The sequence below is a fragment of the Bos taurus genome, chromosome 13 (genome assembly GCF_002263795.3).
Source record: "Bos taurus isolate L1 Dominette 01449 registration number 42190680 breed Hereford chromosome 13, ARS-UCD2.0, whole genome shotgun sequence".
In the NCBI taxonomy this organism is placed as follows: domain Eukaryota; kingdom Metazoa; phylum Chordata; class Mammalia; order Artiodactyla; family Bovidae; genus Bos; species Bos taurus.
In genome coordinates this window covers 300,625-318,906 of record NC_037340.1, presented here as the reverse complement: position 1 = coordinate 318,906, position 18,282 = coordinate 300,625, and the positions used below count along the sequence as shown (strand labels likewise).

General features: G+C 38.2%; 1 protein-coding gene across 1 annotated transcript in view; it reads left to right on the top strand.

The window, feature by feature from the left end:
* LOC784898 (liprin-alpha-1-like) overlaps positions 1-17,854 on the top strand; it is a 39,859-nt gene extending 22,005 nt beyond the window's left edge. The window contains 7 exon segments of the mRNA XM_059892861.1: positions 627-841; positions 6,681-6,810; positions 6,917-7,071; positions 11,153-12,233; positions 13,538-13,766; positions 16,462-16,507; positions 17,627-17,854. Coding sequence (XP_059748844.1) covers positions 627-841; positions 6,681-6,697 — 232 coding nt within the window. The 3' untranslated portion in view covers positions 6,698-6,810; positions 6,917-7,071; positions 11,153-12,233; ... (1 more) ...; positions 16,462-16,507; positions 17,627-17,854.
* Positions 17,855-18,282: the final 428 nt, after the last annotated feature.

The following is an 18,282-nucleotide window of genomic DNA, read 5'->3' as shown; positions in this document are numbered from 1 at the left end:
AATCATCCACGACGCATTAGGGGAGAAGAGCAGAAACCGTGAATTCTAGGTTAATGCAGCACATTGACATGAATCCAGAAACTCACACAAAGCTGGTGGAGAACTTCATCGAGTGATGCGTTTGTACATATACAACCTTAAAAAAACAAAAATAAAAACAAAAAACAGGATCAACTCAGCACTTCATCTGGTCTGGAGACTTGTGTTTATAAACTCCAGCTTGTTCATGAATTGCTGTTTTGATTGTACAGAGTTCCCGATTCCCAGTGGAAAAGACTTGAGGCACTGACGTGCATCTCTGCCCTGAGAGCAGGGAAGGTAAAGGTTGTCAACTTGAGGTATCTCCTCACAGGAAGAGAGTCGCCACCAGGGCCCCTTCAGAATGTTAGAGTAAAGAAGTGAAATCAAACGTGAATGATCAGGGGCCAGTTTGTAAGACTCAATGCTAAGTTATTCTAAGTTTGAGAATATTCAAAAGAGGAAAAGTCAAACTTTTTTGCTGAGATGTTAATTGAGCAACTATTTCTTGAATTTGCTAATCGTGACACAGAATGCCAGCCCAAATTTGTTGTCCAGACATGTTCCTCTGCTGACAGAGGCAGGTGACAGGTTTTATTCTATTTTAGGTTGATCAAAGAAGAGAAGGAGAACACAGAGCAGTGGGCCGAGGAGACTGAGAGCATGGAGGGCAGGCGGAGCCTAGGCAACCTCCGTCGTTTTAAATCAGTGAGCTCCCTCAACCGGCATCCTGCCTCCTGCCCGCCCAGCAGTGGGCGCTCCAAGCCCGGAAGGAGGCGGCACAGCCCAGCGCAAGAGGGAGACTGGCTGGGCATCATGTCTCGTATGTGTCTGCCTCCTCCCTGCCATATCCCTCCCTCAGCACACTGATTTTCTTTTTTGTTTGTTTGTTTTTGTTTTTTCTCTTTTTACCCAGAAGAAAATCAGGTACATTTGCTATGCTCGGAGATCTAAAATTTTTTAAACTGCCTAGTCTTGAATCATTCCACAATGTCACAGTGACAAATTAGTCTTGATATTTGGACCACCGGCTTAGCACGTCATCATGAACTCAGCCAGAGCCTGCCTCTGTAACGTTGGGCCTGGCCTGTGCTGGGCACAGCAGCTGCAGGGAAGTTTCTGTTCTCAGGGAGCAGACAGCTTCATGAAAGTAACCATAGGCAGCTCTCATGGAGCGTGAAAGCCGTGCAGCACATTTTCCATTGGGGATGCCTGGTTGCAGGGTATGCGATGGGAACAAAACCAAGAATCTAAACTGGTCTGATTGCTAATGGACCTGGCTGTGCGCTCAGGCCAGCTTTGCGTGTGAAACCAGGTTAAAAGCCCGGTGCCCAGGGCCCCAGGGTAGACGTCGGGCTGCCTCACTTTTCCGAGTCTAAAAACGGGATGACGACCTAGGGCTTTTGGTGACAGAGTGTGCGGCTCTAAAGCACATGTTTCAGCTTTCTTCCGTGTTTAGCTTAGGTTTTGTGAGTGCATTGCTATTTACCCCATGAAATCATGTATACAATACTCTGCTTTATAACTGCACTTGTATTATCACTTTTTTTCTGTTACCACCCATTTCATGTTAGTTGCATTGTTAGTCAGCTTATAATTAAATTAACCGTGAATCTTTTAGAGGCATGTGAAGTGGTAACTAGTCCATTTTGTGGTCTTTTGACACACTGTTTTTATAATTTGCATCATTGGCTGATTAGTTGATATTTAAAATTCTTTGATGATTTCTCTGTGGTTTCATGCTTAATTTCTTTCCAAGTATTTGTAAAAGAACAGTTCTGTGTATGTTTTCCTTGCTGTTGGAGTTCTCTGACGGTGTGTCTGCTTTCATCATTGGTTTTGATTTCCTGTCTCATCCTGTTGTCTGCTTAGTCATCGTCAATCCAGAACCCCCACCCCCAAGGCTGTAGTTTACCCATCCATCTTCCTTCCCCTGTCGCCCCATTTGCTCTGGTCATAGCCGTGCTGTGGTCCACAGCATGTGTCCCTTTAGTCGGGTTGTGCTTTTTCTTCATGTCTCATTAAATGGTGTTTTTCCCCCATAGCAGTAAGTTTGAATTGGTGTATCACTATGCAGTTACAGGAGAAGGCAATGGCAACCCACTCCAGTACTCTTGCCTGGAAAATCCCATGGATGGAGGAGCCTGGTAGGCTGCAGTCCATGGGGTCGCACAGAGTCAGACACAACTGAAGCGACTTAGCAGCAGCAGCAGCAGCAGCAGCATGCAGTTACAAGCATAATGTAGATGGATCCTAAACTACAAATCATGTGTAATTCATAAATGAGATTATCCTTACATAAAGAAATGATCCTCTTAAGTGTAGAATTAGTGGAATTTTAGATATGCAGATGACACTACCCTTAAGGCAGAAAGTGAAGAACTAAAAAGCCTCTTGATGAAAGTGAAAGAGGAGAGTGAAAAAGTTGGCTTCAAGCTCAACATTCAGAAAACCAAGATCATGGCATCTGGTCCCATTGCTTCATGGGAAATAGATGGGAAACAGTGGAAACAGTGTCAGACTTTATTTTTTGGGGTTCCAAAATCACTGCAGATGGTAATTGCAGCCATGAAATTAAAAGATGCTTACTCCTTGGAAGGAAAGTTATGACCAACCTAGACAGCATATTCAAAAGCAGAGACATTAGTTTGCCAACAAAGTTTTGTCTAGTCAAGGCTATGGTTTTTCCTGTGGTCATGTATGGATGTGAAAGTTGGACTATGAAGAAAGCTGAGCCCGAAGAATTGATGCATTTGAACTGTGGTGTTGGAGAAGACTATTGAGAGTCCCTTGGACTGCAAGGAGATCCAACCAGTCCATTCTAAAGGAGATCAGTCCTGGGTGTTCTTTGGAAGGACTGATACTAAAGCTGAAACTCCAATACTTTGGCCACCTTATGCGAAAAGCTGACTCATTGGAAAAGACTCTGATGCTGGGAGGGATGGGGGGCAGGAGAAGAAGGGGATGACAGAGGATGAGATGGCTGGCTGGCATCACTGACTCGATGGACATGAGTTTGGGTGAACTCTGGGAGTTGGTGATGGACAAGGAGGTCTGGTGTGCTGTGATTCCTGGGGTCGTGAAGAGTCGGACATGACTGAGCGACTGAACTGAACTGAACTGAACTGACACAATATCCTTTCTGTGTTGGTGCTTGTATTTAAGACTGTGAATCTCATCAGCTTTTGCACAGTTAATGTCTCTATTAAACTCTTAAAAAGTATCTTCTATGGTTAATAAAATGTAAAGACTGCACCTGCTATTAAGCTAGCTTTCATTCTTACATATTTTCACAGGGAACCTCTTTAATGAATTTATTTTGAGAAGTTTTAAATAAAATTCTATGTCAGGATTTTACATTAATGTCCAGTAGGTGGTTAGATTTGTTCAATGTTAAAATAGGTATTATGGTAAATTCCTCATCAGTTAAATTACTAATTTAAAGTATAACATGTTTTTTATTAAGAGAAACTAACTTATAGAGAAGTTTGGCTAAGAATAGACAACTGCTAAGGCCCTTTGTTGTACAGAATTCTGTGCTTTAATAAATCATGATGTTGTAATAGAATTGTATCTTCCTGAGTAATAATTTATAGTGTTTCTCTAGTAAATCTTGAATAGCTTATTTAACTTCTGTGGTCAAAAAAAAATGTTCTGTTTCCAGTCACATGTTCTCTAAATCTCCATCTCGCTTATATGCTTGCCATCATATTTGCTTTACTGTATTTGCCTATACTGATTCTTGGTAGAATTCAGCTGTGAAGCCATCTGGACCGGGGCTTTTGTTTGCTGGAAGATTTTTGATTACAGTTTCAATTTCCATGCTTGTGATGGGTCTGTTAAGATTTTATATTTCTTCCTGGTCGAGTTTTGGAAAGTTGTACTTTTCTAAGAATTTGTCCATTTCTTCCACGTTGTCCATTTTATTGGCATATAGTTGTTGATAGTAGTCTCTTATGATCCTTTGTATTTCTGTGTTGTCTGTTGTGATCTCTCCATTTTCGTTTCTAATTTTGTTGATTTGATTTTTCTCCCTTTGTTTCTTGATGAGTCTGGCTAATGGTTTGTCAATTTTATTTATCCTTTCAAAGAACCAGCTTTTGGCTTTGTTGATTTTTGCTATGGTCTCTTTTGTTTCTTTTGCATTTATTTCTGCTCTAATTTTTAAGATTTCTTTCCTTCTACTAACCCTGGGGTTCTTCATTTCTTCCTTTTCTAGTTGCTTTAGGTGTAGAGTTAGGTTATTTATTTGACTTTTTTCTTGTTTCTTGAGGTGTGCCTGTATTGCTATGAACTTTCCCCTTAGGACTGCTTTTACCGTGTCCCACAGGTTTTGGGTTGTTGTGTTTTCATTTTCATTCGTTTCTATGCAAATTTTGATTTCTTTTTTGATTTCTTCTGTGATTTGTTGGTGATTCAGAAGCGTGTTGTTCAGCCTCCATATGTTGGAATTTTTAATAGTTTTTCTCCTGTAATTGAGATCTAATCTTACTGCATTGTGGTCAGAAAAGATGCTTGGAATGATTTCTATTTTTTTGAATTTACCAAGGCTAGCTTTATGGCCCAGGATGTGATCTATCCTGGAGAAGGTTCCATGTGAGCTTGAGAAAAAGGTGAAATTCATTGTTTTGGGATGAAATGCCCTATAGATATCAATTAGGTCTAACTGGTCTATTGTATCATTTAAAGTTTGTGTTTCCTTGTTAATTTTCTGTTTAGTTGATCTATCCATGGGTGTGAGTGGGGTATTAAAGTCTCCCACTATTATTGTGTTATTGTTAATTTCTCCTTTCATACTTGTTAGCATTTGTCTTACGTACTGTGGTGCTCCCGTGTTGGGTGCATATATATTTATAATTGTTATATCTTCTTCTTGGATTGATCCTTTGATCATTATGTAGTGACCTTCTTTGTCTCTTTTCACAGCCTTTGTTTTAAAGTCTATTTTATCTGATATGAGTATTGCTACTCCTGCTTTCTTTTGGTCCCTATTTGCATGGAAAATCTTTTTCCAGCCCTTCACTTTCAGTCTGTATGTGTCCCCTGTTTTGAGGTGGGTCTCTTGTAGACAACATATGTAGGGGTCTTGTTTTTGTATCCATTCAGCCAGTCTTTGTCTTTTGGTTGGGGCATCCAACCCATTTACGTTTAAGGTAATTACTGATAAGTATGATCCCGTTGCCATTTACTTTATTGTTTTGGGTTCGAGTTTATACACTGTTTTTGTGTTTCCTGTCTAGAGAATATCCTTTAGTATTTGTTGGAGAGCTGGTTTGGTGGTGCAGAATTCTCTCAGCTTTTGCTTGTCTGAAAAGCTTTTGATTTCTCCTTCATACTTGAATGAGATCCTTGCTGGGTACAATAATCTGGACTGTAGGTTATTTTCTTTCATCATTTTAAGTATGTCTTGCCATTCCCTCCTGGCTTGAAGAGTTTCTATTGAAAGATCAGCTGTTATCCTTATGGGAATTCCCTTGTGTGTTATTTGTTGTTTTTCCCTTGCTGCTTTTAATATTTGTTCTTTGTGTTTGATCTTTGTTAATTTGATTAATATGTGTCTTGGGGTGTTTCTCCTTGGGTTCATCCTGTTTGGGACTCTCTGGGTTTCTTGGACTTGATTCTTGAATTTTTAGCTTCAAAGTCGCAATAAATCTAGTTTCTCTTCATTTCTTTGCATGCATCTATCAGCCTAGTGATTTAAGGAAGCAGCGTCAAAAGGTAAACTGTTTAGTAATTTAGCATGCCTTTGTTTCTCTGTGAAGTATTAAAGAGTCCTTATCGTTAACAAGAATGAACACTGTGTGGTTATGTACTGGTGAATAATTGACGTTTTAATAGAAGTAATGAAACTCACCCACCACTTAAAATGTGCTGATGGTTCTGTTGAAAATTGGTCATTCGTTGGGACAGTTATAACAGTTTGCCTTTCTCCCACTTGTTTACCTTCTGATCATCTCATGCTTGTTTATAATAGACATAGTATTATTTATTATATTTAAAATTTTCTTTACTTATTTTTTTGGCCATGCTGCACAGCTTATGGGATCTTAGTTCTCCAGCCAGGGATCAGACCAGTGTCCCAGCAGTGAAAGTGCCAAGTCTTAACCTCTGGACCACCGTGGAATTTCCGCTTAGTGTTTTCTTATAAGAAATGACTGAATCAGAGCCATAGATGTTCGATTTGCGGGAGGCCAATTTAATGATGGTGGGTAGCAGTGTGCAGGAGACTCTGTGCGCCAGGCACATGCTTTCCGAGTCTGTCATCTCATCCCCAGGTGAGGTCCAGGCTGCTGCTATCCCCATTCAGCAGACATGGACACTAAGGCGTAGCAAGGCCAGGTACCCTGATCTCTGGTTTATAATTAATATTAAATAATAAATTAATATTTCACACTAGCATACTAAAAATTGATGTTAACTTATTTATAAGAACTCATATATTACATATATCACACAGTATATTTAAATGTGATAAAATTTTTCTTCATACTATTTATCTAAGATTAGAATTTAGTTATTATGCTTTCAAGGAATATTAAATTTGAACAATGAGAAAGGATTATAATTTATAGATTTGTTTGTTTTATCTGATAGAACATATATCTGTTTAATTATTAAATATCTTCTCTTAAAGAACTTACTCATTCTATACATTTCTACAGATTTAAGAAAGTCTTAAAAATGACAAGAAGGAAGTTAAGTGAATATGAAAATGGAGAGCTTAGTTTCCATGGAGATTTAAAAGACAGTCAAACTGAAATGGATATTCAAATTAATATGCTAAAACATAAGGTGATTTTTAATCAGTTTTAGAACCCCCAAATCACTTAATTTTGGGAAATATAAATCATTCCATGCTTTGAGCAGTGAAACACAGATTTGTCTGTTAATTTTTTAGGTTGGACACCAGTAAAAAAGACAACTTTTCCTTATATCATTTTGAGATAAAAAGGGCACACTCTTGACTCTCTCTGTCTTGAACCCTGGCTGGTGATCTGAAGCTAAGCAGCACAGCATTAATGACCCCAAAGCATCCGTTGTTTTTGGTGACAGGTTTGTTGAAATCTAATGAACATACCATGCAGTTCATTCATTTAAATTGTACAGTTCAGTGACTTTATTGTGTTTAAAGAGTTATACAGGCATTACCACGTTAGAACATTTTAATCACTCTCCAAAGAAGGGTGCCAGTTTTCCCTTCCTGATCTTCTCAGCCTGAGGGAGCCATGACTCCACTCACTGACTGTGTAGATGTCCCTTTTCTGGACATTTCGTGTCAGTGGAATCACACAATATGGGATCCTTTGTGACTGCCTTCTTTCATTTAGTGTAATATCTTCAAGGTACATCTAACATGTATCAGTATTTCCTTGATTTTATTGCTCAATAATATCCTATTGTATGGACATACCACATTGTATTTATCCATTCATCATCTGATGGACCTTTGGGGTTTTTCTACTTTTTGGCTAATGTCAATAATGTTACTGTGAACATTTATGTCTAAGTTTTGATGTGAATGTGTTTTTTCATTTCTTTTGGGAAAACAGTTATGAATAGAATTGCTGTATTAAACAGCAACTCTGTTTAACCTTTTGAGGACCTGCCATACTGTTTTCCAGCATGGCTGCATCATTTTATATTTTTATCCAAAGTATGTGAAACGTTCCCATTTCTATACATTCCTGTCAACACTAGTCATTACCTGTCTCTGTGAGTATAGCCATCCTAGCAAGTATGAAGTGGCATCTTGTGGTGTTTTATTTCTCTCTCTGAGGAGAGGACAATGAAGATTGAGTTCTAGATTAGTAACTACTCAAAGCTACCCATCTCTTTTAGAATTTTAGTAAATTGAGATGAGGTCAAAAGTCTGATTTTGGTAATTAAACTATTTCTAGTTATTTCTTATAGTTCAAATCATATGCCTCATTGCTTACTAGTCTTCATTGTTTTCAAACTTGAGCAGAAATTCTAAGGAGTCACAACTGCCTATGTGTAAGAAATTGTAATTGAAGGGAACCCTGAAAAAACTTCTTCCTGAATAGTCCTTAAGTCTTCCTTCTAGTTATATGCTTCTTCTCATCAACATTGTCATTAAAAATCTCACCCTTTATTATATTCCACTTTATAGGAGACCAGTTCCTACCTGCATTTAAGTTATGTTTCTTTATTTTCTCTTTTTCAAAAATCCATTTTTCTGTTTTTTTTCCTAATCAGCTTTAAGTTTAGTGGCTTCAATAAACAACATTGGTTTCATTCAAAACCTACACTTAGGAAAAGGTGGCCAGGATGGCTGGCTTCTCATCCCCTCGGCTTCAGGTGGGGCAGCTTGAGGGCTGGGGGCTGGAATCGGGTGAAGGTGTGTTCATGCCCATGTCTGATAGTTGGTGTCTGTGGTCGGCTGGACTTTGGTGAAGGCAGACAAGTGAAACACCTACCCTGAACACCTAGGCTCTCTTTGCAGCCTGGGCTTACTCGCAACATGGAGCCTGGTTCCCAGGTTGAGAGCCAGGCAGAAGCTCTGCTGCCTTGTCTAACCTCGCTTTGCAGTTCACACAGCATCACTTTCATCATCTTCTGTTCAATAGGAGCAAGTCACTTATACTTGGCCTATATTCTACCTCTCTTACAGAATAAAGTTTTTTAAAACTAATGGGTACATTTAAAAACTAGCACAGTTACTCACTGGCCACAATTTTTTATATTCCTTCCAATGAAAAGTACCCTTTTCCCTACCCGTTCCCTCACAAGTCTCAGTTGTTAACAGTGTCAGGTCCAGGCTCAAGTAGAGGTCTTGCCATCTTCATCAGGTACAGATGGCACATGGGGATGAGGTTTCTGGGTGTGATTTCTAGAATGTGACCCTGTGAGCACAACCCTCTCAGTACTAAGCCTTGAGAACTAAAGGGACAAGTTATCTTCCACCCACACTCCCACCATTCTGCTGAATGACTAGACTCTCCTGTTCAGAAATGGGAAATGGGAGGCACCGTAGTCCATAGCAGCTCTGAGGTCCAGTTTGGTGCTGCCAGCTCTGTGATGAGGACTTGGTCCTGCCCATAGGAGTGCTTCTCCTTTGCTCTACCCTCTGAGCTCTGTGTGCTGTCCTTTTCATAAGAAATGACCTCTGTCTGTAGCTGAGTCATGTTTCTTAAGCCACTTCCTCTTCATTGAACTTCTAAGAAAATCCTAAAGGCCTATTCTCATTTGTATGTCTTGGTCTCTGTTAGGTCAAGCATCGTTTTTTTGCTGCCAAGGTTCTCTTTAAAGCTTTTAGTGTCCTGTGAATTGGATTGGGATTCACATTATTGGAGAGGCTACCCTCACAAATCTTTTTTGAGAGAAGCTCTGCACCTTGGGCTTCTTGTGAAGCTTTGTAGGATGATGCCTTTAAAATTCTTATGCCCTTAAGATCTTTAAAGGAATTTGAGGCACCACCTTAAGTCTTCCCATGGTCCTAATGAAGGATTTTATAGTCTACAGGCTTCACCTTTAGTCCATGTTTTCCTGGCAGCACCCTAGATTTGATCTTAGCCCAGTAGCTGTTTTTCTCTTTTAGCATCATGTGACCACTGGACATGTGAAGATGCTGTAAAGGAGATAACAGATATTGAACCCAAATATAATTGAGCCTGGTTCCTTTATATTTAATAGTCCCCCCCCCCTTTTTTTTGATGGCTTATCCTTCTCATTGATGTTACTTTCAACTGGTTCATAGGAAGAGTCTCCTTTCCCCTGTGTTTCAGTGTCATTTTCTTCTCTTGCCTAGAAGCTGTCACCAACAGCCTCTTTAAGGGCCATCAGGATTCAGTTTACAATGTCATGAAGCCCTTTGGGTTTTCATTTCTTTCTATGAGTCCATTCAGATCTCACCTACCTCCAGGTTGAAAGACATTCTCACATCTTTTAGTTCTTTTTTAATGGCATTTTTAATATCAGTATCTGTGCCAGGTATTTATTGCCAGCAAATTGTATAATAAAGCACGTCAAAGCGTAGTGGCTCAAAACAGCATTTACTTTGTTTGAAAAGTTGTGTTGGGGCAAAGCTTAGTGAGTGAGGCCAGCACGTTTCTTTTCCAGTCAGCATCAGCTGGGATGTCATGAAGGTGGGGGCCAGAGTCATCTGAAAATTAGCTCATGCACATGTCTGGCAGTTGGAGCTGGCTTTTGGATGGGGCATTAGTTGGGAGCGGTCATTGGAGGCACTGACAAGGTGCTCAGTATGTGGTCTTGGCTTCTTCACAGCATAGTGACTGATGCTAAGGGTGGGCTTTCCCACAGAGCAAAAGTCAGGTTCCCCAGACTCTGTCCAGTAGAAATCAGTTACTGAGGCCAACACATATTTAAGGGGAGGGAATTGCAGAGAAAAGTGTCAAAGAATTTGTAGACAGTTTCAATACCACCACCTCCACTCACCTCGACTTACTGAGTAATCATTCTGTCTAAAGGAAAGTTCTTTGCAACTCGGTGTCACTGAAATTCCCGCAAATTTTGTTTGTTGTTTTGTTTGATATATTCTGTTCTGTGAAGAGTAACAAATGGTTACAAAAATGAGGCATTTTTGTTGTTGTTGTTCAGAGAAATGTATGGATCATCTCACTAAGCTATTAAGAGATGGGATTTCTTTAACCTTTTGAATTATTTTTCTTTGGAATGCAGTTCAAATTAGCAAAAACTATTTAGTTCAGAAAAAGACTTATGGGATTAGAATCCATATTTACAAGATTTATTAATGAGAGTCTTATTTTCACAATCTTCTTTTGGGAAGCGTTTATTAACTCAGCCCTAGATAACTCAATACAGTATCCCTCAAACTTCTTTAAAACATGGGGCATTAAGATGGGGGGAAGGAGTAGAGACATTCTACTAAGAGGTGACTTGTAGTCATTTTATGGAGAAAAAAATAGAAAAGAGTGTAAAATCAAGTGCAAATGTTGTGTGACAAAGATGATCACAGTGAAGAATATATGTTGTGACTCTTGGTGGTTTGAACTTCTCTCTTGATTCTCTGAGTAATCCCTGGTCCTACGTTCTACCATACAGATACCATCGTATCTATTTGATCCTGGGTTTGAGTTAGGCTGTGCTCAGTCCACTTGCCTCATTACCAAACAGTATTGTTTTATTCTTGCAGATTGAGGATCTTACAGCAGAGCTGGAAACTGCATTGTCAAAATGTCTGCACCTGGATGCAAAAAATCAAGTTCTTCAAGAGGAGTTATTATCTATGAAAGGAATGTAAAAGAAATGTGAAAAACTAGAGAAGAATAAAAAGAATTTGGAGCAAGAAGTAGTGAACCTCAGAAGTTATATATAAATGTATATTGTAGAACACAGTCAAGTAGAGCAGTATAAATGGGAGATTGAAGAAAGGGCTAAACAGGATCTCGTAGAGAAATTAAACTGAGTCAACCTATTTTTGCAGGTTAATTTGTTCATCTGTCATGTGCTTGAATTCACCTCATTGTAAATTACGTTTTGGATCTATACAGCTTATGTGTTTCCTCTACTTCCCTTTGAGCAATTGGCTTGGTAGTTTTCTGGAAGGAAGGGGACACTTGTTTCTCCCTTTAAATATTTCTGTTTCCATCACAGTTATCACCAAATTGACCTATCAGAATGATTCTCACTAGAAAATCCTTTCATTTATAAGACCAATTGGTATAAAACAAGACTACCAAGAGGAAAAGAAAATAGTGTGGTTTAGAACTGGTACCATCCTCTTGAATTATTTTTAAGTTGTCTTGTTAATTTTTAAAAACATTTTAAGTTGATCCTCTTGTTCTTTGAATTATCAGATTATATAAGCACCACTATAACAATAATTCCACTTTAATTTTATAATTCACATTTAATTCACTTCACATTGATGATAATTGTTCTAAACTTCTGCTCTTTTTTTTTTTAACCTTTAAAATTGCTTTCTGAATCACTGACTCAAAACTAAAGGGAGCAAATATCATTTTCAGGTTAATGATTATTTTTAAAATGTTATCTTTTTAAATTGGCCTTAGATAAAAGCAGCTCTCAGGATAACTTAGAGCAGTTACAATAGAAGAATAATGCTTCCATAAGAAGTCAGATGGAACTCAGAATTAAAGACTTGGAATCTGAACTCTCCAAGATGAAAACTTTGCAAGATTCTCATAAAGCAGAGTTGGAAAAATATAAGCAACTCTACCTAGTAGAAGTAGAAGTTAGAAAGTCATTGGAAGGTAAACTAGACAAGTGAAAACACAGAATCACAGAAAGTAAATTTAGTTTGTTAATTTGTCTCTAAAGCCTAATTTTTATAGAGCGCAGTTCATGAGATTAGTAGAAATGGAAAGCTAACTAGATGGTCAGTGCTAGAGGGCGCCCTAATATAAACTATTAATATTGTGTCCTTTTAAGTTTTACCACACAGAGTCGGAAACGACTGGAGTGACTTAGCAGCAGCAGCACACTGCATAAAGGCATGTGAAATTGGGGGCAATTAACACTGGAGTGAAAGGCAGGATAATTCACAGAGTGGCTAGAAATAGTATGTCAGTATGACATACTGTCATACTGTCATAATAGTCAGTATGACCTGACTGAGCGGGGGTGTGGACGATGGAAAGGGCAGATGGCACCTCCAGTGCCTAGTCCAGGTTTTCCCACTGTCTGAAAGCAGAGCACTCCTAGGAAGCCTTTCATAAGCCAAAACAGCATACAGCAAAGAAGCAGGTACCCGAGGTCATATTCTCCTAGTTAAAGCCTAAAATGAATATGCACAAGTGAAGCACAGGTGCTCCCAGACAGGGTTCAGGGTTGTGGTGACTTGACACTGAGATGTGGGGTGTGGCTTCCAGGGAAGGAGCTCAGTGGGGCCAGTCTCCCTGCTTGGGGAGCGCGATGCCTCTCACTGTAAAACGTACACTGAACCTTTTTATATGAAATCAAAAAGTCTCTTAAAAAAATTTTTTTTTTTGATTATCAAAAAAGATGCTGACGTAGGCCTTTCCTAGAAGTGAAGTAACATAAAGTGAACTTTGGAAAAGTAGGGGATACTTGTAATTGTTCCTGGGGCTGTTTTAGCTCTTTTCAATCACGCATTGACTTTCTTGTCCTCCCCTCTAGATTGTGACTCTAGATGATTCCTCAGAGGCAAAAGCTTAATTTCTCTGAGGTCATGAGTGAAATGTGTATACAAGCGTGGTGAAAGCAAATGCTTGAAAGTGGCTTTGTGGGATGGGGTGTTTCTTCATCCCTGAACTGTTTCCTGGAGGCAGGTGTGTCCCAGAGGGCAGCAGGTGTCACTGTGTGAGGCCACCTCCCTCTCTCTCTGATGCCCTTTCTCTCCTCTCCCAACTGTGACTTGTTACTTGAGAAGCCCTAGACACATGTGTACTTCTTTAGAACAGGATTACAGCTATCATTGTTTACAGGAGGTCTGCTCTGTGTTTTCAGTGTTCAAACAGTTTATTGGGAATTCCATTTACTATATGGCAACTTTAAAAATGCAGATCATTAAGTTGGTGTTTTTCATCTTCCTCAGGACTCATGAGAGACTGGCAGTTATCAGCAGCAAACTTGAGGTGGAGAAAGAGCAGAACAAATCTTTACTTGGCACTCTTAGCACGAGGCCAGTCCTGGAGCCCCCTTGTGTTGGAAATTTCAGTAATCCTTTAGTGCTCAATGGAAATCTTACTCCAAGAGCAAACGCAGGGTTTTCTACCTCAATTCCACACCCTTTGAATAACAGCATGGAGACTCACTTGACCAAGGTTAGTTCTATTATCTTTTTTCCACTGGGTTTCAGATTTCTGATATGAATGATCCTTGTTTTTAATTTCGTGAACTTCTGAGTTGTTTATTTGACTTAATGCACACTAAGTAAAAGTCATAATTAGCTGTGCTAATAAAGGAGACAGAAATGTTATGATTTTTTTTTTTGTCCCAGAGTTCTTGATTTTAAGAGATACTTACTACATTATTAAATTTCTTGAAAAACTGCGTTTAAATTCTACTTTAGAAATGAAATCTTATTGCCTAGTATCCAAAAGTATTCTTTCAGATATTTCACTTCCTTTCTAATTGATTTCAGTTGGCAATGGTTCATAATCATTTCCAAGCTCTGCTGTACCCAACAAAGTTTTTCTGTCTCTAAGCATAAGTGAATCACTGGCATCTAAACACTAACCACATATGGATGCTTTTTGTTTAAAGGAATCCTAGATAAATCCTTTTTATGAATTAAATAAACTTACAATACTAAACCAAAACATTAATTTCTAGTTTTAGCTTAACATTTTTTTGTCATTTTCTTACATTAATGTCATTTCTTACAAAAATGACATTTTTATAAGTTTCTTTAATTGCTTCTTTTACCTATAGCATTTTTATTTAAAATTAAAAAAAAATCTTGCTGAGCATTTCTAGATTTGTAGTTAATTCAAACATTTTAAACATTATAAATGAAGCTCACTTTATCTCTATCTTGACATCACCTGGATGAATTGTATCTAAGATAGCAATGATGGGGAGTCTTTAAATTGCAACCAGTTTTCACTGTTGAATCATTGTGATTAAAATATCTATTTCAGTCAGTGCACACAGGTTTATAGTTTTAATGGTGTTTTCCTGATGTTTGTGATGCACGGAAAAGTAGCCCTTGTTAAATGCAGTCTCAACCTGTTTTCTCATTTGACTTCTTGCCATCATAGGAGAACAATTTAGGTTTCTTTCACAGCACTGCATCTACATTGGGTCTTAGTACTTGAGAGCTATGGAACTGGAGGATGTGCTTTAGCTGTGCAGTCACAGTGGGCCTCCGAACACTTCATCCCAAGTTAGACACTTCCCCACACAGGCCTAAGAGGAGGAAGCAAATGCTTGACCCCTGTCCCAGACACAGGTTGCCTACTGCACACCCAAGTTCATGGTGCTGTGGGCACATACATCTTTTCAAAGTAGAGGAACCAAGCAAGCCCTTCTCCCAAACTCACCGGTTAGGTAAATCTCCTCACCTCTCATAAGGAGGGTAGGAGTATAAGTCCTCACCTTGAAACTTTTCTCCTTCAAGTTCCCTGTCGTGTGTTTTTTAAAAAATTTATGCTTCATAAATTAACTATATCAACTGACTGCTACCTATAGAAGTTTGACATTAATTTATTCTTGTTCTTGCCTTTAAAACAGATTTAGTTAGAAAGCTACTATGTCATGTCATGCCACAAGCATTATTGAACTATGTAATAAAGTTTTACATATTCATTTTCTCTGCATTATAGTTAAAAATACATGTGTTTTTTCTTAATCTGAGGAAGTAGCTGGCATAGGACTCTGGACTCAGTAAGAAAGTCATTACCTTTCTTACTTCTTTTGTAGAATTACAAACTTTGCCTAAATCATGACTCTCATACCTTAAAAAAAGTTTGTTTGTATTTTTTCAAAGAAAACAACCTTTATTTAAAAAAAAAAAAAAACTTTTGTGTGGAACCATATTATATAAAACAGAGACAAGTATAAAGCCTTTTAGCCAAAGGAATGGCCAGAGGTCCTGTACTTGTGACTTCTCAGTTCCTCAACCCTGCAGTGACCCCTGTGGGACCTTTCCCTTCTATGGGACATAGTTCAGAAACTAACAGTTCTGTGTTAATCCTTCTCACTAAACACCTTTAGAATACAAACTTGCTGGTTCATTGTTTTATTGTGTATAACTTTCTCACCTTTCTGTGTTTTTGTTAAATGGAAAAGTTCAAAGAAAATTGCAGGTGTGTTCTCCTTAATAATATTCATCTCAAACTACTTCCTCCATTTGAACAGGATCCTCACCTAGAAATCAAAATAAAGGTCTCAGAAGTATGTATTTAGGGCAGGAGCTGTTAAGGGGAGAAGATAGTAATCTTGTGGGTCATTCCTAGGATCATGGGTCATTCTCTAATTCTTTGAAATTATGTATACTTGATAGACTGATATTTATTGTACTTTTTATCAGATTAACCTTCCATATATATGTTCTCTGTTATTTATAAGCGGAATAAGTAGGAATGCATTCTTTTATTTATGTGATTATTTTTCTACTTAAGTAATCTTCAAGTTAGGTCTAGTCTCTAAAAGTATTATTTATTTATTTTTAAATTTTATTTTATTTTTAAACTTTACAATATTGTATTGATTTTGCCAAATATCAAAATGAATCCGCCACAGGTATACATGTGTTCCCCATCCTGAACCCTCCTCCCTCCTCCCTCCCCATACCATCCCTCTGCATCCTCCCAGTGCACCAGCCCCAAGCATCCAGTATCGTGCATCGAACCTGGACTGGTGACTCGTTCCATATATGATATTATATGTAGTTCAATGCCATTCTCCCAAATCATAAAAATATTATTTAAATGTCACATTTAGTAATCTGTATAACATTCCTATGATAATATCTCTTGCTTAACTTAAAGATAAATAATATTTGACTTATTTCAGATGTGGCAGGAGTTGGACAGGAGTATAACTAGAGAACTAAGAGAAGGTATGTTGCCAAAATGTATGAATTAAATTTAGATATTGATTTCTGAAATACACTGTAAACAATAAATGGCATCTCTTTCCATTGTTTGGATAACAGATGCTATGTTAATTTTTTTTCTTATACATAGCTAATGAAAAATGTGAAAGCATGACCAGTCATAGTGAAAAATATTCTTCTTCCTCATTTATTCATCATGTTCCATAGTTTAAAAAAAATCTCAAAAGGTCTATGTAGTTCTATTTATTTCTGGCTGTATCCTTTCTCTACTACTGCCATCCCTGTGGAACTGTCCATCTGCACCCTGACACCATTTTCAGAAAGCATGGAGTTCATCAGTGTCTCAAGTGTCTGGTAGTGGTTAAGGCTAGAACACCCAGACTCAAGCAGTTATGTTTGCATACCTGTCACTTGGTGGGCGACTTTATAATTTCTGTGTCATTGACTTTGTCACTAGTTTATCTCTTGCCCTCAGGAAAAGCTCCAAACACCTGCATTAATTTGGGTCCTTCCAAAGTAGTTGGCCTTATCTTATCTCTTTACCACCTTATTCTGCCGCTTAGCTGTGCATCTAACCAGCCAGACTGTGTAGGATCCCACAGATTCGTTTCCTCACCTCTGGTCTTTGTATGTGCTTCTCCCCTCTGACTCTTGTACTTTTTCCTGTCATTCAGGTAGCTACTTCCATAACACCTCCACCAAAAAGGAGGCTGTCCCTTCTTAGTGTTCCTTGTTCCATATTGTATACGTGTCTTAGTATTTATGACTCTATGGAAATTGTCTGTTCATCTGTTTTTATATTTTATGACATTATCATTTCTCAGGGTGACTGGGTCACTTTCATCTTGTAATTCCAGTGTTTGTCACAGCACCTTAGCAGATAGTTATTGAGTAAATGAATGAAGAATGAGAAAGCCACAAGCTCTGATACTCAGCCGCATATGGGACCATGGGCTGATTATATAATTGTAATCTTGTATTTTGTTTTCTGTCATTTATAGCTATGTTTCATTTTTCAGAGCACCTAGAAATGTCTTAGGCTTTTGTTTTTTTTTTTTTTTTAACTAATACTGAGTTAACTCAAGTATTTTAGATAAAGGACATAATCCTTTTTCTTTCCAGCTGCTGCTGAATTTGAATCTGAGTCCTATGGATTGTCTCCTCTAGGAGCTACAGATGGGTCAAATCTGTCTCAGGACCTGCTTTTGAAAACATCACAAGAATGTGTACAGATTTTGAAGAAAAAAAATATATGATCTGAAAGATAAATAGTAAAAATTTCCCCTCTTTTCTGTTTTCATGACATTTTAGTTGTTTCTCATTAAACATGATGAGAAAATCTTTATAAAAGGGAAATACTTTTGTGTGTATGATGAAAATTTATATGGTATTTTAAAAATACTACTTTTAAGTAGTATTAATACTACTTTTAAACAGTAGTATCCAAGTACTTTTGGTACTAAGTATTTTCTCTGCAGCTAACTTAAGCAATTTAAAAACCAGCACTGTTAAGTTTTCCATATTCAAATTGAAAGTGTTAGTCACTCAGTCGTGTCTGACTCTGCGACCAATGGACTGCAGCCCACCAGCCTCCTCTGTCCTCCACTATCTTGTGGGGTTAGCTCAAGTTCATGCCCATTGAGTTGGTGATGCTATCCAATCCTCTCGTCCTCTGTTGTCCCCTTTCTCCTCCTGCCTTCCATCTTTCCCAGCATAAGAGTCTTTTCTGATGAGTCAGCTCTTCACATCAAGTGGCTGAAGTATTGGAGCTTCAGCCT